General features: G+C 43.1%; 1 protein-coding gene across 3 annotated transcripts in view; it reads right to left on the minus strand.

Annotated features, from left to right (window-relative positions):
* LOC121282617 (plexin-A2-like) overlaps positions 1–24,699 on the minus strand; it is a 470,357-nt gene that overhangs the window by 77,019 nt on the left and 368,639 nt on the right. For all 3 annotated transcript variants that reach the window (XM_041196398.1, XM_041196397.1, XM_041196399.1), the window contains 2 exons: positions 20,279–20,446; positions 7,775–7,868 (listed from right to left, as the gene is read on the minus strand). In XM_041196398.1, coding sequence (XP_041052332.1) covers positions 7,775–7,868; positions 20,279–20,446 — 262 coding nt within the window. The remainder of the gene's footprint in view (positions 1–7,774; positions 7,869–20,278; positions 20,447–24,699) is intronic.

Below are 24,699 nucleotides of genomic sequence, written 5' to 3' on the forward strand. Positions count from 1 at the left end.
ATGCTGACAAAGGCTCTTTTGTCTAAAGTTAATCTTCCATTAAACACCATTAAGGAGATTCAGAAATTCCATTAACCCTCTCTGTGTGACTTTAAAAGCTGAGGATTTTGCGCAAAATGCATTAACACATGTCTGCACTGCATCATCCTCAAAGTGCAGCACGTTGTTTTTTTTACTGGATTTAAAGATTATTGTGGAATAAAATATTTAAAATGCCATTTCTTAATCCTTCTCTACATTTGCATTATTCATGAAGATAAACAATAAGTGATAACTTCATAAATCCATAACGCCTTATAATAAACTTATTGGATTAGGCAAAACGTTTTATATATATATGTATGTATATATATATATATATATATATATATATATATATATACACACACACACTTTTTTTTATACAGTATATAGTATATACAAATGCTTTCTGGTTGTTTGGACAAAAACATGCTAGAGTGAGTTTAAAATCTTGTATATTTTGTAGAATATTGTACTTCTTCACAATTGCCTAATTCTGATTATCGCTACCATCCCCAAATAGGTGACATCTTTCTTTCATCCCTGTTTATCAGAGAAGAAAATTAGCAGGGTTAGAGTGTTCTCCATATTTGCTTCTTGACACTGTATCTGAATGCACAGAGCATTCGCAATAATGTAGACAAATTAACCACGCAATTAGATGTAAACAGGTACAACATGATTGCGATTACGGGGATTATGGCTGTAGGACGACTAAGGCTGGGAAGTGAATAGCCAAGGGTACTCAATATTCAGGAAGGACAGGCATAAAGGGAAAGGAGGTGGGGTGGCATTATTAGTTAAAGATAAAATCAGTGCAATAGAGAGAGGACATTAGCTCAGAAAATTTAGATATAGAATCAGTCTGGGTGGAGCTAGGAAGCAACAAGGGGCAGAAAACATGAGTGGGAGTTGTCTATAGGCTTCCAAACAGCAGCGTAAGGTAGGGGATGGCATTAACCAGGAAATTAGAGATGCATGAAACATCTGTGCCACAGTAATCATGGGTGATTTCAATCTACATGTAGACTGGGCAAACCAAATTTGCAGTAATACTGTGGTGGATGAATTCCTGGAATGTGTACGAGATTTTTTTTTAGACCAGTATGTCGAGGGACCAACTAGAAAACAGGCTATCCTAGATTTGGTACTATGCATTGAGAAGGGGTTAATTAATAATCTTGTTGTGCGGGTGCTTTAGAGAACAGTGACCATAACATGATAGAATTCTTCATTAGGATGAAAAATGAAGTAGTCTGACTTCAAACTAGGGTCCTAAATTTAAACAAAGGAAACAACAAAGGCACGAGGCATGAGTTGGCTAAGACAGATTGGGGAACTTCATTAAAAGGCATGACGGTTGATAGGTAATGGCTAATATTTAGGGAATGAATGTATGCATTGCAACAATTATACGTTCCTTTCTGGCGCAACACAACAGGGAAAGTGGCCCAACCATGGCTCACAAAAGAAACTGAGGATAGTATTAGATTCAAAGAGGAGTCATATAAAGTTGCTAGAAAAAGCAGCAAGCCTGAGGATTGGGAGCAGTTTAGAATTCAGCAAGAAGGACCAGGAGATTGATTATGAGGAGAAAAATAAGAGTATGAGAATAAACTTGTAAGGAACATAAAAGCAGACTATCAAAGCTTCTACAAGTATGTAAAAAGAAAAAAGACTACTGAAGACAAACATAGGTCCCTTACAGTCCAAAACAAGAGAATTTATAATAGAGAACAAGGAAATGGCAGAGCAATTAAACTACTACTTTAGTTCTGTTTTCACAGAGGAAGACACAAACAACTTTCCAGAAATGTTAGGGAACCAAGGGTCTAGTGAGGAGGCATTGAAGGAAATTAGTATTACTAAAAAAAAGTACTGGAGAAATTAATGGGACTGAAAGCCGTTAAACCCCCAGGGCCTGATAATCTACATCCTAGGGTACTAAAGGAAGTGGCCATGGAAAGAATGGATGTGTTGGTTGTCATCTTCCAAAATTCTGTAGATCCTGGAACAGTTCCAGCAGATTGGAGGGTGGCAAATGTAACCCCACTATTTAAAAAAGGAGAGGGGGAGAGAACAGGGAAGTACAGACCAGTCAGCCTAACATCAATAGTAGGGAAAATGCTTAAAGTTACCTTTATGAAGGATGTGATAACAGGACACTTAGAAAATATCAACTGGATTAGACAAAGTAAACGTGGATTTATGAAAGGGAAATCACGTTTAACAAACCTGCTGGAGTTTTTTTGAGGACATAACTAGCAGAAAGATAAGGGAGAACCAGTGAATGTGGTATATTTGGATTTTCAGAAAGATTTTGATAAAGTCCCACATAAGTGTTGAGTGTGCAAAATTAAAGCACATGGGATTGGGAGTAATATTTTGGCATGGATTGAGAACTGGTTGACAGGATACAGACAGTAGGAATATATAGGTCCTTTTCCCAGAGTGGCAGGCAGTGACTCTTGGGGTGCCGCAGGGATCAGTGCTTGGGCCCCTGTTATTCGCAATATATATCAAAGATCTGAATGAGGGTACAAAATGTGATATTTCCAAGTTTGCTGATGGCACAAAACTAGTTGGGAATGTAAGTGGTGAGGAGGATGTTAAGAGGCTTCAAGGTGACTCAGGCAAGTTAAGTGAGTAGACGCAGTATACATGCATATGTGTTAAGTTACCCACTTCGATATGAGAAACAGAATAGCAGAGTATTATTTAAATGGTGTTAGATTGGGAAATGTTGATGCACGAACAGACCTGGGCGTCCATGAACACCAGTCACTGAAAACAAGCGTGCAGGTGCAGCAAGCAGTTAGGAAGGAAGGTAAATGGTATGTTGGCCTTTATTACGAAAGGACTTGAGTACAGGAACAAGGATGTCTTACTGCAGCTGTAACTGGGCCAGGATTTAACAGCTCCTCCGCCCAGCGGGATATTATCCTCCCGCCAAACTGAATGGAGATTTAAATGGCTCTCCTCATCTGCCAGGGGTGGACACACCATGGTGGAGCCATAAAATCCTGACCCTGGAGCAGTGTGTGCAGTTTTGATCTTCTTACCTAAGAAAGGATATACTTGCCGTAGAGGGAGAGCAGCGAAGGTTCACCAGTCTAATTCCAGGGATGGCAGGGTTGTTGTCTGAGGAGAGATTGGGTAGACTAGGCCTGTTTTCACCAGAGTTTAGAAGAATGAGAGGAAATCTCACTAAAAAGTGTAAAGTTCTGACAGGGCTGGATGGACTGGATGCAGGGATGATGTTTCACCTGGCTGAGGGGGGGGTTCTACAACAAAGTGTCACAGTCTCAAGATACGAGGTAGGCCATTTAGGACTGAGATGAGGAGAAATTTCTTCATTCAGAGGGTGGTGAACCTGTGGGGAAGAATTTTCTCCCTGTCGGGGGGGGCGGTTTGGGTATGAGCGGGCACGCAACTGATCACTGCCTGTGATCGGCTGAACGCCGCCATTTTACATGGTCGGGCCAATTAAGGCTTGCCCAGCGTGACGCACGCCCGGAAGCGCTGAGCATTACCTGTGCGGGCGGTGGGGGGGGTGCCTGAATCAGGGAGTGTGCTCTTTTGCGCATGCGCTTGAAGGAGGGCAGAAATCTCTTTAAGGCACAGGGCTGCCTCAGGGAGATTAGTTTAAGTTCTGAAAATTTTAATAGGGAAAAAAAAAATTTAAGACATGTCCCCTCATGTGAAAGTGTCACATGAGCTGGGACATGTCTATGAATGTTATTAAAACATTTAATAAAACTTTAAACACCTTCATGAAACCTCATCCCACCCGTGGACGAGGTTCCATGAAAAATACAAAGGCCGCCTGGGCTCTTCACCTGCCCGCCTGCCAAGCTTAAGGTTGGACGGGCAGCTCAGTTTATTGTTTTAATTGATAGTTAAATGGCCTCCATAGGCCTTTGACAGTTTGGCGGGTTGTGCGCCCGCCGAGCTGAAAACCTGAATGACGCGCGGTGATGTCGGGATGCACACCCTGCGTCACCACGTGCCAGTTCACGTGTTGGCGAGCGGGCCCCGCCCCCCACCCCAAAAATTCTGGAGGCTGTGGAATTCTCTAGCGCAGAGGGCTGTGGAGGACAAGTCACTGAATATATTTAAAAAGGAAATAGGTTTCTGGACTCTAAAGGCGTCAAGACATAAGGGGAGAGTGCTGGAAAATGGCGTTGAGACAGAGGATCAGCCATGGCCACATGAATGGCACAGTTGGCTCGGAAAGCTTAATGACCTACTCCTGCTCCTACTTTCTATATTTCCATGTTTGATGGTGGGAAGCTAGTTTATTTTTTTAACTATTAATATTTTAATCATGGTCTATGAAACAGGATAACTGATAGGAAAATCAGCCTGAGAACTACCTTGTGACACATCAAAACACAAAATGCACAGCATTCACGAAAAGAAAATCCGCAAGTGAAATATGAAACTCCGCCATGTCCTTGCTCCTCTAAATCTCTCTAGCCTCCGCCAGCCCGATAACGCTCCTAGATCACTGTGCTCCTCCAATTCTGGCCTCCTATTTTAATGACCCCACCAGCTTTCTGCTGCCTAGGCCCTAAGCTCTGGGATTTCTAGCCTGCATCCTTGTCTCTCTACCTTTCCTCCTTTATGATTCTCCTTTAGCCCGCCTCTTTGACCAAGCTTTTGGTCACCTGACCTAACATGCCCTTATGTAGCTGTGGGCCCAATTTTGTTTGAGAACATGCCTGTGAAGCATCTGGGGCATTTTACTACTTTAAAGGCATTATATAGATACACACTGTTGTTGCTGCTGTCCATATTTTAAAATCACTGTTTGTAACATCTTCAATTGTTTGGTGCTGCACAAATTAAGTGCAAGTATGAAATTCAATGTCTAAGTATTGAACCTTACCAAGGTGAAAATGGGAAGCTGCTGGAGAAACAGGGGTTGCTTTTCATGCTGCACAAATGCCAGGCATTTACCCACCCAAAGACATTGCAGGTCAGGCCTCATTTTGATACCAGCATACATATGAATTAGGAGCTGGAGTAGGCCCCTCAAGCCTGCTCCGCCATTTAATAAGATCATTCTAATCTGATTGTGGCCACAATTCCACCTAACCCCGACAACCTTCGACTCCCTTGTTAATTAAGAGATACCCATGATGAGTTGCCAGTGTTATTTGCATAACCAATAGGTAGCACCTACGTTGGTTTATGTCAACTCCTGAAGGGCAGGGCTGCTACAGTTCAATGCCTGCACCACCTGAAAAGAAGGTGCCCTTGCTTGTATGGAAAACATTGCAGTTGTTTTTCTAACTTAATGAAGAACATGACTATAGCCAGAACTCCCAGACTGTTAGATGGAGATACTTCTTGAGCAGGTATAACCTGGAAGGAGTTCTCTTTCCATGTGCTGGCACCAGATTCCCAGGCAATTAGCACATTGGCTAGCGTTTCTCTCTGTGTCCAATGTCAAGGCAAGCGGCATTCCTCTCAGGTCCTGGCAATGATCTTACCACAGCTGCAATGGTAAGACCCGCATTCATATCCCTCTCAATATCTCCTCAGATCCTCAACATCTTACTCCTTCTCCAGCACAACCAATTGTTCTCTCCCCTCCATCTCAATACTTCCAATCACAATATTGCACTTTACAACACATGCTTCAGGTCCTATTTGCACACAAACCTGCTACTCAGCAGCTTCCTCATCTTTGTCCATCTCCATCTCTGAGACAAACAGTCAACGACCTGAAATGGTCATTCTTGTTTCTTTCTCTGTAACTGCTATCTGACTTGCTGAGTAGTTCCAGCGTTTCCTGTTTTTATTTCAGATTTCCAGAATCTGCAGTAATTTGCTTTTGTTCCCATCTCCATCTTTTTACGCTCAGTGTGCACATTACACTCTGTTGCCTCACACGTCTCCACAGCCGTGCAAAAGGGCACACTAAACCAAGCTCATTTTTTCAGGACAAGTTGGCACATTAACAGAAGGGAGGTGGCAAAATCTGAAGGAGGCCCGGCATCAGTGCAAGTACTCATGCCAACAGAGGTGGTCACCAGCAACATCATTGGCAAAGGGAGTACGGCATACAGCCTGGCAGGTGGCAGGGCCTCAAGGTTCAACTTCACCTCCTCCCCAGACAACCCCATTCCCACCATCCTCAGGCCCTGCGCCACTGGAGACAATGTTCCAAACGCAAAACCGAGGTCATTATTTACATAGCGAAGAAAGTTCTTTTCCTAAACTGTCAGCAGCATACAATTAAGAATTTAGTTGAAAACTTTCCTTTATTTGCTCCAGTAGGGTCTCACTCACATGGGAGAGAAGCAATACAATTATCATAAAACGTTAGCATAGAAATAAAAATACTGTGGATGCTGGAGATCGGGAATAAAAACAAATATCAGCAGGTCTGGCAGCATCTACGGAGAGAGAAACAGAGTTAATGTTTTGAGCCTAATATGACTCTTCTTTGGGGCTGACTCGGAACGTTAACTCTGTTTTCTCTCTCCACAGATGTTGCCAGATCCTGCTGAGTTTTTACAAACATTTCCTGTTTTTATATCACAATGGTCCCGAACTTCTGATTTCCAGGGGAATGTACTTGGGAGGTACTCAAGGTGTGCTGGGGGACCCTTGGAGGTCCCCAGGCAAGGACTGCATGGGAATTGCTCGGGAAGTTCAAACATTCAATGGGCAATTGCCCTGCACTAGGAAATATCTGATACTCTGATTTAAATCGGAGACTTCGGATGGTTCTGACTCTCTTAGCAGGATAGTTACCCAGCAAAAGATAGAAGGATTACAACCACTTCTAACTCCTGATTAACTACAGTACTGAACCCTGCACCCCCTAACTCCCCTACCGGACCCCCTGACTGCTCTCTCCAACCCCCCACCCCCAGACTACCACCCCACCACTCCGACTAGCCCCCACCTCCCCAAACTATCCTCTCAAGCACCCCAGCCACCCTCTCCTGCTGACTACTCTCCTAACACCCTCCCATTCTCCCCAACTGATCACCTGACCCTGCACCAACCTATCCTACCCCACTGACCCATCCTACCCCTCCATCCAACCATACCCCCCACCCCCCCCTCCACCTTACACAGAACTGCAGAATCTTTGCAGTGCAGGAGGCCATTCGGCCTACCGGGTCTGCACTAGCTCTCTAAAAGAGCATTCTGCCTAGTCCCATCCCCTGCCTTATCTCCGTAACCTTGCACATTCTCTTTTTTCAGATAGCAATCTAATTCCCTTTTGAATGCCTCGATCAAACCTGCCTCCACCATCCACTCAGGAAGTTTGTTCCCGACTCCAACCATCGTCTGAGTGAAAATAAAGAATTTTCCCTCACGTCATTATTCCTCCTCTGACAATTATTTTGCATCTGTGTCCTCTTAATACTTGATGCTACTGCTTTTCTTGACACATAACTTTCTCCTTGGCTTCTCAAAGTGGCTGGGATCTTTAAATTTACCTGCCTTGTGGCAGCTAGTACTGTAAAAATCTCAGCTTCCCCTAACGTGCTGCACTGCGCTGAAGAGTCCCAGGAGCCAATACTTTTCTCACCAGGCTTGAGTCAGATGATCAGGTGAGAAATATGCAGCTCCCGACTAAGATAATTAAAAGAAGCGGAGTGGCAATCCAACTGTAACTGCCACTTCTTGGAACTCCTGGGTAAAACGTTATTGTTATACCATGGAACACGCAGATGTGTACTCCATGCAATAGAAGATCAACAATTTACATCAATGCATGACTTACATTAAGAGATTCTCGGCTGTTGTGTTTCACACGAATCCTGGGCTCCTGGATTATATCCAAGTTTGTTCCAAACACAGTTAGAGAAGTATTGCCACTGAGATAAAACAAAGAACAAGAGTTTTGTTCTCATAAGTACTGAATGTATTTGACTGTTAATAAATATAATTTTCAATAAGTAATTTACAGTTCTCATCGTGTCAAAATAAAACAGGAATGTTTATCTGTTGTCTTCAAAGAGGCACTGCTTTCGTAAAAAGGTAATTTGTCACTTTACAAAGATGGGATGGAAATCTTATCAAAGGGCATCACTCTGCCACTTGCACGGGACTCATCTGTAACATAAATAACAAAAGCTATTCTGGCTCTTCATACAGGTTTGGCTAACACGTCAATCGGAAGATAGTTGCTCCACCTAAAAGACTAAGATCTTTAAAATTATTTGTTTTGCTCCTTGGAATAATCCATGTTGTCAACACTCGAAGTTCAACAATTTATTCCACTGTTAATATTTTGAGATCTGCCTTAGATATACTGTCAGCTACAGCGATCCTGGCCACCCTTGAAGTAGTTCAAGTGCCTTACATTCAGCACTGCGCCTGCACTGCCCAAATCTTAATTATACAATAGCAAAACCCAGACTTATAACAAAAGGGTCCTCTTGTGATTTGACATTGTCTCTTATGCACACCCTCACATATACTTCACCAAGCTTTCTGAAGGTGGCTGAAACAAGATAGTGAGTCAAAGCCAGAGATGAATCGTTAAGGTGTCCAACTTTACAGGAGACAATGAACCAAATGTAATCGTGAGCAGAATTTTTATCCCATGTTCAGAGGTGGGTGAGCACGTCATATCTCACCATGGGACAGAATGCCAGTACCATCCCGCCATCGAGGTATTTTCTAGAGATGGGATTGGGGACGGAAGGGCTATCCAACCCCATGTGGCAGGTAGCCAATTAAAATTAGTTAAGGTCAATTATCACAGGGCGACTGCAATTTTCCAAGCAACCTGCTGCCAACTGTCTCCCTGCAGTGAGGCAGTCTTCCACAATGGTGGCCTTATAGCTGCGGCCATTTTTAATTTCCAATATTTTTAAAATGCTGAGATGGCAGATTAAGATGGAGACACACTCTCTCTCTCTCTCTCTCTCAGCCCTGCAATGGCAGTTCGCAGCTCCTTCTGTGCCTATTGGCTCTCCAGCTTAGACAGTCCACCCGCCAACGTTAAATGGACAGCGAGTGTGCCCTCTTGCGACTAAACGGCCAATTCGGGGGAGAAAAAAAATCATGCCAGGTGATTGTTCTCCATGCAAGGCGGGGGAGGAGCGGGGGGGGGGTGGTCAGGACGTTCATTTGGCTCCAACATCAGGGACGAAACCCAAAACAAACAACTCTGTCCCAAATTTCACTTGAATTAAACTAATTGGAGAGCCCTCTAAGAGAACTAAACAATGTAAATTGTTCCTCACCAGCCTTCTGATTCTGCAAGTTACTCTTCATTTTTTTTTTAAAAAGTTTTCTGCCAGCCACAAGTGTTGACCAGGGAAAATTTCATTGCTTAAAATGCATTAGCTATGTAACAAAGTTTTCAGCGTAAATTGAAAGTGCTATTGGTATAACAGAGTTTTCTGCCCATATATATGATAAATTATTAAACAGTCTGAAGCACAAATATTACAAAAGCGCAGCCTAATGAAATCCTTCTCCAAATAATATAATGCTGATTGCAGCAAAATTCTTTTCTTGGCAGAGTGTTCATTATTTATTAGGAACCACCTGCTCTGTCAGGATGTTAATTAGATGCAAAGAGCTGAATTTCTCACATTATGGACCATGAGAATCTAAGAACATACCCATGGAGTTTAAGGATGGTAATGAAGAAACAGCTGCAGATTTAAGGGAAAGCTTGCTCCTCCAAAAATCGGCACCTCAGCAATTTCTTACAAACTATTCTGCAAATCAAACATCCCTCAGAATATCTGTCAAATGTCTTTGTTTTATGCTGTGCATTGAACAGCTCTAAAATCATAATCACAGCAGTTTTTAAAATAAAACACATTTTTAATGTGGTATTGCTAAATAAGTGCCTACAATCGTTTGAGAGAGGTGCTTACAATTTGCACCACATCGAGTTTTGACTGTAACGGGGAATGTTACATTGGTAATGGAGCACTGCTGGTTTTATGCTTCAGCATCTGTTCTGCTATTTGGAGTGCTTCCTCCTTGTGTTGTTTCGCACAGAGCAATTACAATTTCTTCAGATAGATATGGAGTACTGAGCAATTTCAGCATGTGGCAGGGCCAGTGAGTGATATTTTCACATGTGTAATATTTTCTTTTTCAATGTCATGAAATATCACCGGTAGAAACTGTGAAAATACCATTAACAGATGTTTAATAAAGAGTTTAATTTAGATGTATCAAGATACAAGCTGCAAGACTACACAAATCTAAGCTGAAATTCAAAACAGAAGCATTCAAGTGCAACATTTTCAAAGCAAACTTATTGATGGAAATTTAACTGTACAGCATAATGCATTACATGCCTCAATAAATCCGAGCATATAAATAATGCTATTATCACAAAATACGCAAAAAGGTCTGGCAGGTCAAGAAGTAAAGTCAACTTTAGCACCTTGCCACTATGACCCAGGTTAGTAGTCACATTATAGCCTTAACTTAGGATAGTCACATATTCCCACTGTTATTTCTCCCCCACACAAAAACAGAAAATGCTGGAAAAACTCAGCAGGTCTAACAGCATATGTGGAGGGAAAAAAGAGTTAACGTTTCGAGTCCGTATGACTCTTCTTCAGAGCTAAAGAGAAGTAAAAAGGTGATGAAATTTATACTGTTGGAGCAGGTGAAGCTGGACAGAAGGCCAGAAATGGGTGGAGGCAAAGAGAGATTGACAAAGATGTCATGAACAAAAAGATAAAAGGGTGTTAATGATAATGATACTGGCTAAAGAAGGTGCTGATTGTGGCTTTAAGGTCAGAAAGCAGAATGTGATAATAGGAAGACAAGTGTAAGCACTCTGGAAAGAACAACATGAACAAGTGACAGATGGTCTTTGTGGGAGTGGGGTGGGGGAGCTGACAGCAGTGGGAAAAAGATTGAAAATAGGATAAAAGGTGGGGATAAAACAATGAATAAAAATGAAAATAAATAAAAACAAGTGGATAAAAAAATAAAAATTAAAAAATGAAAACGAATATTGAAAAAAGGGGTGAAGATGTCGAACTCAATGTTAAGTCCGGATGACTCTAAAGCACCTAATCAGAAGATGAGATGCTGTTCCTCCAGTTTGCATTGGGCTTCACTGGAACATTGCAGCAGGCCAAGGATGGACATGTGGACATGAGAGCAAGATGGGGTGTTGAAATGGCAAGCGACGGGAAGGTCTGGGTTACGCTTGCAGACAGACTGAAGGTGTTCTGCAAAGTGGTCACCCAGTCTGCATTTGGTCTCTCCAATGTAGAGAAGACCACACTGGGAGCAGTGAACGCAGCGACCAAATTGGAGGAGGTGCAAGTGAAGTGCTGGGAGGGGGATAAGGTGTTTGTGGTGATGGAATCATATGCCCCATCTAGCTTATCTCAAGTGGCATGTTCCCAGCATAATATACTGGAACCGAGAATATGTTGCAGTGGTGTCATTGTCACTTTCAAGTACTGCCCTCCATGCAACATTCTCAAACACTGATGTGCAAGTCCACCGATATGCATCATCTCCAGGATGCACCCGAATTATTTGTGGCAACATCAACATCTTTATTTTCCGGAGCAAAGGGGCTCAGGGGCCTGACATGCCGACGTGTAAAATGACATCGATGATGTCAGGTGTGCGTCCCGACATCATTGCACGTCAATTCAATATTTCGTTCGGCGGGCACGCGCCAGAGGAGGCTGTGCACCCGCCAAACTGTCAATGGCCTATTAAGGCCATTATAAAAGTAATTAAACTAGTTAACAACGCTACCTGTCCAACCTTAAGAGCTCAAGCGGCCTTCGCGTTTTTCAGGAAACCTCATCCACCTGTGAGATGAGGCTTCCTGAAGCTTTTATAAAATAAATAAATACATTTTCTTAACTTCACAAACATGTCCCAGCTCATGTGACACTGTTACATGAGGGGGCATGTTTAAATAAATTTTTACTTTATTTATTAATAAGTTTTGTCACCCATTTAAGCTCAGAGGCAGCTCTGTGCCTCAGAGAAATTGCTGTGTTCTTTCGCGTGCATGTGCGAAAGAGCACAGGCCCCGACTCTCCCTCCTCACCACCACCCCCCCCCAGCCCGCACAGGTAGCGTTGAGCGCTACTGGCCGCGTGTTATGCTGGGTGGGCCTTAATTGGCCCGTTTGCATAAAATGGCAGCGTGCAGCCGATCGCGTGCGGCGATCAGACCCGTGCCCACCCCTCCCATAGGAAAAATCTTCCCCCAGGTTTGCCTCACAATGGGTCAAGTCTTCCATTCTGTTGGGGGTAACAAATTAGTAGTTGCAAAATCTCCACACTTCCAGGACCAAAGGCCTATTGACAGAACCATCTTGATAAAACTCCCCTAAATCCTGACGACAATTCAGGCATCCAGTAAGACATCATTCTCACTTGGAAGATAGCAATTGCCTTTATGCATGGGCAGATCTCACAGCACTGACGGCTGTAATAAGTAGATAGCACAGAGGCAGCAATTGAGAGCGATTTTCCCTTTTAGGATTTGTCTGGCATGCCCTTGACTCTCTTAAACCCAAACATAAAATCTCTTCCACTCAAGCAAGGTGGGTGCCTGATTGTCCACTGAACAGGTCAAGCCTTGGAAATGGAAATGAAAATGAAGGGGAAATGGTGGCATAGTGGTAATGTCACTGGATTAGTGATCCAGAGGCCCAGGACAAGGCTCTGAAAACATGGGTTCAAATCCCACAGTGGGTGGAATTTAAGTTCAATTAATAAAACATGAAATAAAAAGCTAGACTCAGTAATGGTCACTATGAAAGCATTGGTTGATTGTCGTAAAAACTCATCTGGTTCACTAATGTCCTTCAGGGAAGGAAATCTGCCACCCTTACCTGGTCTGGCCTACATGTGACTCCAGACACATAGCAATATGGTTGACTCTTAAATGACTCCCTCAGAAATGGCCTAATAAGCCACTCAAGTTCAAGAGCAATTAGGGATGGGTAAATGCTGGCACTGTCAGTGATGCCCACATACCACAAAAGAATAAATAAAAACAAATAGCGCTTTGCAGATAATTGCTCAGGCACTTCCTCTTGAAATTTTTGGTATCACTTCCACCTACCCTAAAAAGTATTACTCCAGAACAGAATTCATAAAAACTTTGCTATTCAGTAAGGACCAAAACTCTCACCCATGTGGGCTTATAAAGTAAAATTCTGAGAACTGTAGACCATAACCCTAAATCAAGGGCTTCACTTGCAGACCGCTGCAGGGACTTTGCATTTAGTACAACTGTTAGCAACATTATTCTCAATGACATTAGCAACTTTACCAGCTGTTGCACTCCAGTACTTGTGTAGAGACAAAATTAGTTCAAGGAATTGGTAAATACCTTCTTCTCTTCCCAAGTACCAAATCTTTGGGCTATTATTTTTGGAGTATTCATTTTTTTCTGTACAGGTGATTAGCCAGGTTTTACTAGGGTATAAGTTGCAAGCGAGAAAAACAAAATATGTTGTATAAATGGCTTCATCTTTGACAGAAGGACTCTGTACAGTTTGTCAGGCCTGTTAAGTACTGGGATAAGCTGACCAACTGTTTTGCCCTTGGAGGTGGAAAAGGTAATCTGTAAAAACTAAGGCAAGTTCATAAATCCAAAAGATTTACTGCACAACTCTTGCTTGAGACAAGAAAACTGCGGATGCTGGAAATCCAAAACAAAAACAGAATTACCTGGTAAAACTCAGCAGGTCTGGCAGCATCGGCGGAGAAGAAAAGAGTTGACGTTTCGAGTCCTCATGACCCTTCGACAGAACTTGCGTTCGAGTCCAAGATTGACTGCCACTGCTCTTCAAGAAATGCCTACCTCCTTGAAGAAGTTCTGTTCCACTCTGCGACAAGATTTCCGTATCTCTCTGTTGTCTTGCTCACCTTCTTTGCTTTCCATTTCCCTCCTAGTGTTTGACAAGGTGTTTACTAAAACCCGCTTTCACAGCCATATCTCCTTTCTCAGTGACTGTCTCCGTCTCCGACTTACCCCACGTGGATTTCAACTGAAATTCCACCCCTCATGTTTCGAACCCACCCAGGGTTACAGGTATCTCCGGGACATAAAACGTTTCTCAGACTGCTGTTCCCGTCACATTCTGAAATCCACACTCAGTGCCATGCGCCGCCATATGAACACACTCGACCTCTCCCTCCAGCAGCACCGCCGTACCCTTTCTCAAAGCTGCGCGTGCCCCCAGTTTCATTTTATCCTTCGGCTCATCCGACGCCTCAACAAGAAACTTTTTCTCTTTCTCTCAAGTGCTAAGGAACGCAAGCTACAACAACTCATCGACACCAACACCGATCTAGGACCCCCCACCCCTGCCTGTTCCTCCGTCCCCACCCTTTCTTCCAATCCCAACCCCAGCCGTGTATTCACTATACCCCCTGACCTTCCCCTCTCCGATGCTGAACGTTCAGTGCTCAGCAAAGGACTTAGTTTCACACCCTTATGCCCTCACCTCAATGAATTTCGGGCTCGGCATGATACTGAACTCTTCTTCCGCCGTCTTCGTCTCCGGGCTCACTCCTTTGGGCACGAGTCCTCTCCCAGTTCAACAGATCCTTTTACCCATCTCCAATATTCTCCCTCCACCTGGACCCCTCCCTCTGGATTCTTACCTTCTCTCGATCTTTTCATTGAGAACTGTCGGCGCGACATTAGTCGTCTCAATTTCTCTGGTCCTCTCACCCATTCTAACCTGTCTCTCTCTCAACCTACTGCACACCATTCTCTCAGGTCCAACCCTGACATTGTCATCAAACCCGCTGACAAGGGTGGTGCTGTTGTTGTCTGGCGCACTGACCTCTACCTCGCGGAGGCTGAGCGTCAACTCGCAGACACTTCCTCCTACCTCTCCCTGGACCATGACCCCACCACTGAACATCAAGCCATTGTTTCCAGGACTGTCACTGACCTCATCTCCTCTGGGGATCTCCCTCCCACAGCTTCCAACCTGATAGTCGCCCAACCTCGGACGGCCCGCTTCTATCTCCTACCCAAAATCCACAAACAGAACTGCCCCGGTAGACCGATCGTCTCAGCTTGCTCCTGCCCCACAGAACTCATTTCTCGTTATCTTGACTCCCTTCTCTCTCCCCTTGTCCAGTCCCTTCCCACCTACATCCGTGATTCCTCTGACACCTTACGTCACATCAACAATTTCCAGTTCCCTGGCCCCAACCGCTTACTCTTCACCATGGACGTCCAATCCCTCTACACCTCCATCCCCCACCAGGATGGTCTGAGGGCCCTTAGCTTCTTCCACGAACAGAGGCCCGAACAATCCCCATCCACCACTACTCTCCTCCGTCTGGCTGAACTTGTTCTCACACTGAACAATTTCTCCTTCAACTCCTCTCACTTCCTCCAAATAAAAGGTGTGGCTATGGGTACCCGCATGGGCCCCAGCTATGCCTGTCTCTTTATGGGGTATGTGGAACATTCCTTGTTGCAGTCCTACTCCGGCCCCCTTCCACAACTCTTTCTCCGGTACATCGATGATTACTTCAGTGCCGCTTCATGCTCTCGTCAGGACTTGGAAAAATTTATTAATTTTGCTTCCAATCTCCACCCCTCCATCATTTTCACGTGGTCCATCTCTGACACTTCCCTTCCCTTCCTTGACCTCTCTGTCTCAATCTCTGGTGATAGACTGTCCACCAATATCCATTACAAACCCACCGACTCCCACAGCTATCTCGACTACAGCTCCTCACACCCTGCTTCCTGTAAGGACTCCATCCCATTCTCTCAATTCCTTCGCCTCCGTCGTATCTGTTCCGATGATGCTACATTCAAAAACAGTTCCTCTGACATGTCCTCCTTCTTCCTTAACTGAGGTTTTCCACCCACGGTCGTTGACAGGGCCCTCAACCGTGTCCGGCCCATCCCCCGCGCATCCGCCCTCACGCCTTCTCCTCCCTCCCAGAAACATGATAGGGTCCCCCTTGTCCTCACTTATCACCCCACCAGCCTCCGCATTCAAAGGATCATCCTCCGCCATTTCCGCCAACTCCAGCATGATGCCACCACCAAACACATCTTCCCTTCACCCACCTTATCGGCATTCCGTAGGGATCGCTCCCTCCGGGACACCCTGGTCCACTCCTCCATCACCCCCTACTCCTCAACCCCCTCCTATGGCACCACCCCATGCCCATGCAAAAAATGCAATACCTGCCCCTTCACTTCCTCCCTCCTCACCGTCCAAGGACCCAAACACTCCTTTCAAGTGAAGCAACATTTCACTTGCATTTCCCCCAACTTAGTCTACTGCATCCGTTGCTCCCAATGTGGTCTCCTCTACATTGGAGAGACCAAACGTAAACTGGGCGACCGCTTTGCAGAACACCTGCGGTCTGTCCGCAAGAATGACCCAAACCTCCCTGTCGCTTGCCATTTCAACACTCCACCCTGCTCTCTTGCCCACATGTCTGTCCTTGGCTTGCTGCATTGTTCCAGTCAAGCCCAACGCAAACTGGAGGAACAACACCTCATCTTCCGACTAGGGACTTTACAGCCTTCTGGACTGAATATTGAATTCAACAACTTTAGGTGGTAAGCTCTCTCCCCCATCCCCACCCCCTTTCTGTTTCCCCCTTCCCTTTTTTTTCCAATAAATTATAAAGATTTTCCTTTTCCCACCTATTTCCATTATATATTAAAAAAAAAACCCACTAGAGCTATACCTTGAGTGCCCTACCATCCATTCTTAATTAGCACATTCGTTTAGATAATATCACCAACTTTAATTTTAACACCTATGTGTTCTATTGTACTATTGTCGTTGACATCTTTTGATGATCTGCTTCTATCGCTGCTTGTTTGTCCCTACAACCACACACCCCCACACCCCCCTCCACCTCTTTGTCTCTCTATCTCTCCGCCCCCCACACACACACCTTAAACCAGCTTATATTTCAACTCTTTCTTGGACTCGAACGCAAGTTCTGTCGAAGGGTCATGAGGACTCGAAACGTCAACTCTTTTCTTCTCCGCCGATGCTGCCAGACCTGCTGAGTTTTTCCAGGTAATTCTGTTTTTGTCTTGCTTGAGACAGCCTTCTCTAGAACAGTGTAATTATAGCCATGAGTTTACTTTTATTCTCTCTTCTGGTACAGCTACTTCCTTTCTGAAAATGTCATTTCTCTCAATTCCATCACAATTTTATTTATCATTTGCTTTGGTTGACTCCTTAAAACAAGCACCTCCAGTTTCTGCTTGTGCTGGTATTGTAGGCCATGAGGTAATATTGATTATAAGCATTGATGATGGCGTTTTACAGATGCTGTCTGTCCCATGAGCATGTTTACTCTTGCGACAGAAGAGACAAGATCTCTCCAACTTTGAGAGGGTGTCAAAGCTCTCTTTGAAGACTTTTCAAAGAGGTAGGTCCATAATTGATGTCTTTTGCTAGTATCTGTAGGTATCAAAGGTATGATTCAGGCATTGGTGAAGAGTAAAGGGTCTGCAAATTCCGCCTCAGGGACATTAAGTGCAGATTCTATTTGCCTGTGTCAAACAAATTGCAGTGTCACTGGCTGCAGTTTGTTCTGTTTTATTTGTTTGGTGATTTTTTAATGGTCCAGTGTTTTTTTTCCGACACTGGAATAATTAATCTCTTTACTTACATATGAAGGCTGAACAAATGAGGAAGATTCCTTCAGATGGAGCAGAGAATTTAAAAAGCTGTTTTGACTACAATGAGATATTAGCACAATGATATTCTGCTTTAATAAAGGGATCAGCAAAGTTTTTCTTATTGCCCATGGATTACTTCCTATTTAATGTAAATATAACTTTGGTCCAGATTTTGCAGTCAGCGGCAAAGCAATGGAATGAACTGTCGACCTTGAAGAAAGCTGCCCACAAAGGTCTGCCGATCTCTGTGGCAAGGTTTTCCCCTTTCCAGATGGTAGTTTAATTCTAGCACCAAGTCAAGAGGTTCTACAGGCATGTAACAGCAGTGATGTCAGCAAGTAGGGTAGCAGCCAACTGCACTCTCTCAGACAGAAAACCAGGGAATTAAAAACTCTGAATCCTTCTACTTTAAAATTTCAGAGAGCAAATTATTTTCGTTTTTAATCTTAATCCAAAGAAAAAAAACTTTAAAAAATACACTACTTTAAAATTGTGTGCGCTTTTTTTTTATCATAATGGAGAAATCTGGCATTGCACAAATATGAAATTAGCTTCTCAAGGCCAGTGGGTGACTAACAATTATTAAGTTGGCATGGCATTAAAAACCTCATTCAACAAGGTGTAACCTTTTCAAGGGTTTTTGCAGTGAGACTAACAGAACAGAAGTGGTCATTCTTGTCAGTTCAAGATTTTCCATTGGTTGTAGTCAGGGGTGCCTCAATGGTACACCTTCTGGAGAAGCACAGAATCGCTACATCTTCTGGAATTCCATGGTATTCTGCACATGATAATGAACATTGACAGTTTTGCTGTTTTTAATATTGTAAAATCTGGGCTTAGAGATTTTTTGAAAGTCTACAAGTCTTTTAAGGTCCCAAAAGATTGTTGAACAAATAGGCCATGAAATGTACATATTGCCTGTATATCTGGTGTGTGCCATACATCGGTATATCCTAGTCATAAGCATCTCCGCTACAACTTTTGGGATTCACAGGCTTCCTGCTGCTTAATAAAGCCAGTTATATGAAGTGTTTGTCACCCTGTGAAGGATCAGTGCTTTAAATAGGCAATGCAATCAAAATCTTGATAAACTTGCAGTGACAGGATGTGCGAAAAGGTGAAATATTGCATAGCAATTCTCATAGTTGTACTTTGTGATTCTCAGGCATTTTCCCAGAGGTGGAAGTGAAAATCGTATCACAGAAAAGTCTTGCTGCTGCCATTTCCTAATGCTTAGTCATGTTTTTGTTTGGCAAATTGAAGAAAACAAAAATAGCTTGACTGCATTTTGGTAAAGTGCACTAAACAGTAATTACCAACATAATAGTATTATATCTAAAGCACATTCACTAGATAGAACAATCACCATAGATAGATTAGTCAGACCAACCCTAACAATTACCTCAGAAATTGCAAGCCACTTATAATCAGTAGAAGGGCATTCCGCAATCTTAGCGTTGAGTATTATCACTTTTTTTATTCACATGGGATGTGGGCATCATTGATTAGGACATGACTTATTGCCTATCTCTAATTGCCCCTGAGAAGGTGGTGAAGCGCCTTTTTGAACTGCTGTAGTCCATATGTTTTTATATACACCCACAGTGCTGTTAGGGAGGGAGTTACTGGATTTTATCCCAGTGACGGTGAAGGGACTGTGATATATTTCCAAGTCAGGGTGGTGTGTGGCTTGGAGGGGAACTTCCAGGTTGTGATGTTCCCATGTGTCTGCTGCCCTTGTCCTCCTAGATGGTAGCAGTCATGAGTTTGGAAGATCCTGTCTAAGGAGCCTTAGTGAGTTCTTGCAGTGCATCTTGTAGATGGTACACACTGCTGCCACTGCGTGTTGGTGGTGGAGGGAGTGAATATTTGTGAATGGGGTGCCGGTCAAGTGGGTTGCTTTGCCCTGGATTGTGACAAGCTTCTTGAGTCTTGTTGGCGTTGCACTCAACCAGGCAAGTGGAGAGTAATCCATTACAGTCCTGACTTGTACCTTATAGGTGATGGGCAGGCTTTGGGGCGTCAGGAGGTGAGTAACTCACAACAGGATTCCTAACCTCTGGCTTGCCTTTAGCCACAGTATTTATAATGCTGGTTTCTGGTCAATGGTAACCCCCAGGATGTTGATAGTGGGGGATTCAGCGATGCCATTAAATGTCATGGGGCAATGAATTTTACTTAGATAAATATACAAACTTAGCATATAAGAAGAGAACAGCTGCATGAAGTTAAATATATATCAGCTTAAATGACATACCTCATGTTTTCAAAGTGTGCATTTACATTTCTAGTTTAACTTTGATGAAAAATGGTTCTAGCTTCACTTTGACACTAAACTTGTGCAAGCTCAAACCAGATGTAAGGCTCAAGCTGACTCTGGGGAGAAATGGAATGAGATTCCCTCCTCTGGAAATCTCATTCTGCTTCACCCTGAGGTCATCAGACTGACTTCAGATTCAGGCTGCATTTACGCTGTAACTATAATGTTGATACAAAGCAAAAGTATTTTATATTGATGCTACAGGTATCTAAATTCACCACAATTTTTTTGCTCTAGTATAATTTTTAGTGCATGGTAGAGTTTGAGCACCAATGTAGAATGAAGTTTGGGTGTTATAAATACCTGGCAATACTCCATTCTGGTTCAATCCGTAGGACAGTGGGATCGTCAATAAATTCAAACTGCAGGCTGTCCTCCATCTGAGCACGATCGACACTCACGGAAACACGCACAATTCCAGTACCATGAAGAGATGGGGCAGAAACGCAAACAACCTCAGACACAGATCTCCTTTGAAGAAAAACATGGAAAATAGTTTATTAAAGAATGCAGTGTAGTGTGTCTCTAGCAGTAGCCAACATTGCAGTTCTGCAAGAAATGCAGGCATGTTTCTTAATATGAAAAAGTACGGGATCAGTTCCTCACATCAGGCAGTGTATCTATGCCAAGTAACACAGTGATTATTAGGTACAGGTTTTCATGTACTATTGATAACCTGCAAATTCTAACAGCTGCCATCACTGTAATATTCCTATGCTTTTAAGAGCTGAGAGTGGTGTTTTTGCTGTTATTTTAGGACTCGGATTTGTACTTTAGATTAGCACATTGAGAAAAAATTTTAAGCACATTCATCAATGTGATGCATATTTTTTGCATTGCTGAATTAATACTTCCTGCCTAAATCAGTACATGTCCACAAATTATTTGCAACTAAAACAGTTACATATCAGGCTAACTTAATTAAAAAGGTAGCATTTGCAGCATTATTGCATTGGTTCGGAAATATAGAACACTGAAGACGAGATCTGTCTGCATGATTTCATCATTCTTAGCAACTTCAAATGCTGGAAGGAGTTCTTATGTAGCTCATTACCTCCGCCACGGAGGGTGGGTGAAGGTCAAGTTTTAACCCATTTGTTAGTCTGTTAACAGTATATCTCAAAAACTAATGGACCGATTTCAATGAAACCTAATACACAGATAGGATATGTCCCAAGGAAGAGCTAGTTAGCTTTTGGAGAAATATGAATCTGGATCCTGTTCTTTTTAAAGGATCCATTAACATTGAAAGATAGGAACTTAGGTTGAGTAGGCCAGTCAGCCCTTCAAGCCTGCTCCACCATTCAACTAGCTCATGGCTGATCATCTACATCAATGTCATTTTCCCAAGCTATCCCCATATCCCTTGATGTCATTAACATCTAGAAATCTATCAATCTTTGTCTTGAACATGCTCAATGATTGAGCTTCCATAGCTCTCTGGGGTAGAGAATTCCAAAGATTCACTACCATCTGAGTGAAGAAATTCCTCCTAATCCCAATTCTAAATGGTTTGCCCCTTATTCTGAGACTGTGTCCCCTGGTTCTACAGCCCCCCAGCCAAGGGGAACATCCTTTCCGCATCTATCATATCTAGCCCCTTAAAGATTTTGTAAGTTTCAATGAGATCACCTCTCATTCTTCTAAACTCTAGAGAATACAGGCCACACTTCTTCACTATCTCCTCATAGGGCAGTCCCACCATCCCAGGAATTAGTCTGGTGCACTCTCTCTATGGCAAGTATATCCTTCCTTAGATAAGGGGGCCAAAACTGTACACAATACTCCAGGTACAGTCTAACCAAGCTTCCATACAATTGAAGCAAGGCATCTTTACTCCTGTACTCAAATCCTCTTGCGATAAAGGCCAACATACCATTGCCTTTCTGATTGCCTGCTGCACTGGCATGTTAGCTTTCAGTGACTTATGAACAAAGGCACCCAGGTCCCTTTGGGCATCAACACTTCGCAATCACTAATCATTTGAGAAATATTCTGCACCTCTGTTCCTCCTACCAAAGTGGATAACCTCACACTTATCCACATTATATTCCATCTGCCATGTTCTTGCCCACTCACAGTCCAAATCCCCTTGAAGCTTCTTTGCACCCTCCGCACAACTCTTATTCCCACCTAGTTTTGTGTCATCTGCAAACTTGGAAATATTACATTTAGTCCCCACAACAAAATAATTGATATGGCCGCCAATGCTGGCAGCCAATGTGTGCACTGCAAGATCACAGTCACAGAATTTTAACGGTACAGAAGGAGGCCATTTGGCCCATCATGTCTGCACTGACTCTCCAAATGAGAATTTATGACCTAGTGCTATTGCCCTGCCTTTTCCTCATACTTCTGCACATTGTTTCTATTCAAATAATTATCTGATGTCCTCTTGAATGCCTCGATTAAACCTGCCTCCACCATATTTTCAGGCACTGCATTCCAGAGCTGAACCACTCGTTGAGAGAAAAAGTTTTTCTCATGTCAAATTTGCTCCTTTTGCAAATCACTTTAAATCGGTGCCCTCTGGTTCTCGATCCTTTTACGAGCAGGAACACCTTCTCCCTATCTACTCTGTCCAGCCCTTCATGATTATGAACATCCACATCAGATCTTCTCTTAGTCGCCTTCTCTCCAAGGAGGACAGTCCCAATCTCTCCAATCTATCCTCATAGCTGAAGTTTCTCATTCTTGGAACCATTCTTGTAAATCTCTTCTGCACTCTCTCCAATGTATTCCCAACCTTCCTATAATGTGGCATCCAGAACTGTACACAATACTCCAGCTGAGGTCTAACAAGTGTCTTACATAAATTCAGCATAACCCCCTGCTCTTGTACTCTATGCTCCTATCAATAAAGCCTAGAATACAATACGCTCTCTCCACCTTCAATGATCTGTGCACATATACACCCAGGTCTTTCTGCTCCTGCACCCCCTTCAAAATTTCACCTCTTATTTTATATTGTCTGTTCATGTTCTTCCTACTAAAATGTATCACCTCACACTTCTCTGCATTGAACTTCATCTGTCACCTATCTGCCCACTCCACCAACATGTCTATGTCCTCTTGAAGTTCCACGCTGTCCTCCTCGCAGTTTACAACACTCCCAGGCTTCGTATCATCTGCAAACTTTGAAATTATCCCCTGCACACCAAGATCTAGATCATTAATATATATCAGAAAAAGCAAGGGTCCCAATACCAACCCCTGGGAAACTCCACTACAAACCTTCCTCCAGCCCAAAAAATATCCATTGACCATTACTCTCTGCTTCCTATTTTTCAGCCAATTTTGTATCCACATTGCTGCTGTCCCTTTTATTCCATGAGCAAAAACTTTTCTCACAAGCCTTTTGTGTGGCACTGTATCAAATGTCTTTTGAAAATCCATGTACACCACATCAACAGCATCACCCTCATCGACCTTTTCTGTTACCTCTTCAAAAAACTCCAGCAAGTTACTTAAACACGACTTCCCCTTTAGAAATCCATGCTGGCTCTTCCTTATCAACCCATATTTTCCACGTGACTACTAACTCAATCCCGAATAATTGCATCTAGAATCTCGCCCACCACTGAAGTTGAAGTGACTAGTCTGTAATTTCTGGACTTATCCTTACAACCTTTTTTGACCAAGGGGGTAATGTTTGCAATTCTCCAGTCCTCTGGCACCACCCGAGTCTAGGGAAGACTGAAAGTTCATGGCCAATGCTCCTGCAATTTCTACTCACTTCCTTCAATATCCTTGGGTGCATCTCATCCAGTCCTGGTGCCTTATCAACTTTAAACACCGACAGTCTAATCAACATTTTCTCCTTATCAATTTTGAGCAGCTGGGGCCCAAGTACTAATCCTTGCAGTACCCCACTAGTCACAGCCTGCCAACTTGAGAATGACTCATTTATTCCTACTCTCTGCTTTCTGTCCCTTAACTAATGCTCAAACTATGCCAGGGATTATTACCCCCATCCCATGTGTCTAATTGCGTTTACTAACCTCCCGTGTGGAATTTTATCGAAAACCTCTGAAAATCCAAATACACCACATCCACCCGTTCCCCTATCTATTTGGCCTGTAATATCCTCAAAAATCTCCAACAGGTCAAACATGATTTCCATTTCATTAATACATGTTGACTCTGCCCAATCAGATAACGATTTTCTAAGTGTCCACACTTTATAATAGATTCTCACATTTTCTCTACTACTGACATCAGGCTAACAGGTCTGAGGTTCCCTGATTTCTCTCTCTCTTTCTTAAACAGTGGGGTTACATTTGCTACCTTCCAATCTGTGGCACCATTCCAGAAATATAGAATTTTGAAAGATGACCACCAATGCATCTACTATCTCTATAGCCACCTCTTTCAACACTCTAGCATGTATATCATCAAGTCCCAGCGGTTTATCAACTCATCCCAATTAATTTCTCCAATACTACTGTTTTTAGTAATACTAATTTCCTTCAGTTCCATGTACTCACTAGTATCTTGGTTCGCTATTATTTCTGGGATATTTCTTGTATTTTCCTACACGAAGACAGACATAAGGTAATAATTTGGCTTCTCTGCCATTTCACTTTTCTCCATTATAAGTTCCCCTGTCTCTGCCTGTAATGGACCCACATTTGTCCTTGCTAATCTTTCTCTTTTTACATAGCAATAGAAGCTTTTATAGTCCATTTTTATGTGTCTTGCTAGTTTACATTTATATTCTATTC

The sequence above is a fragment of the Carcharodon carcharias genome, chromosome 9 (assembly GCF_017639515.1).
Source record: "Carcharodon carcharias isolate sCarCar2 chromosome 9, sCarCar2.pri, whole genome shotgun sequence".
Classification (NCBI taxonomy): Eukaryota; Metazoa; Chordata; class Chondrichthyes; order Lamniformes; family Lamnidae; genus Carcharodon; species Carcharodon carcharias.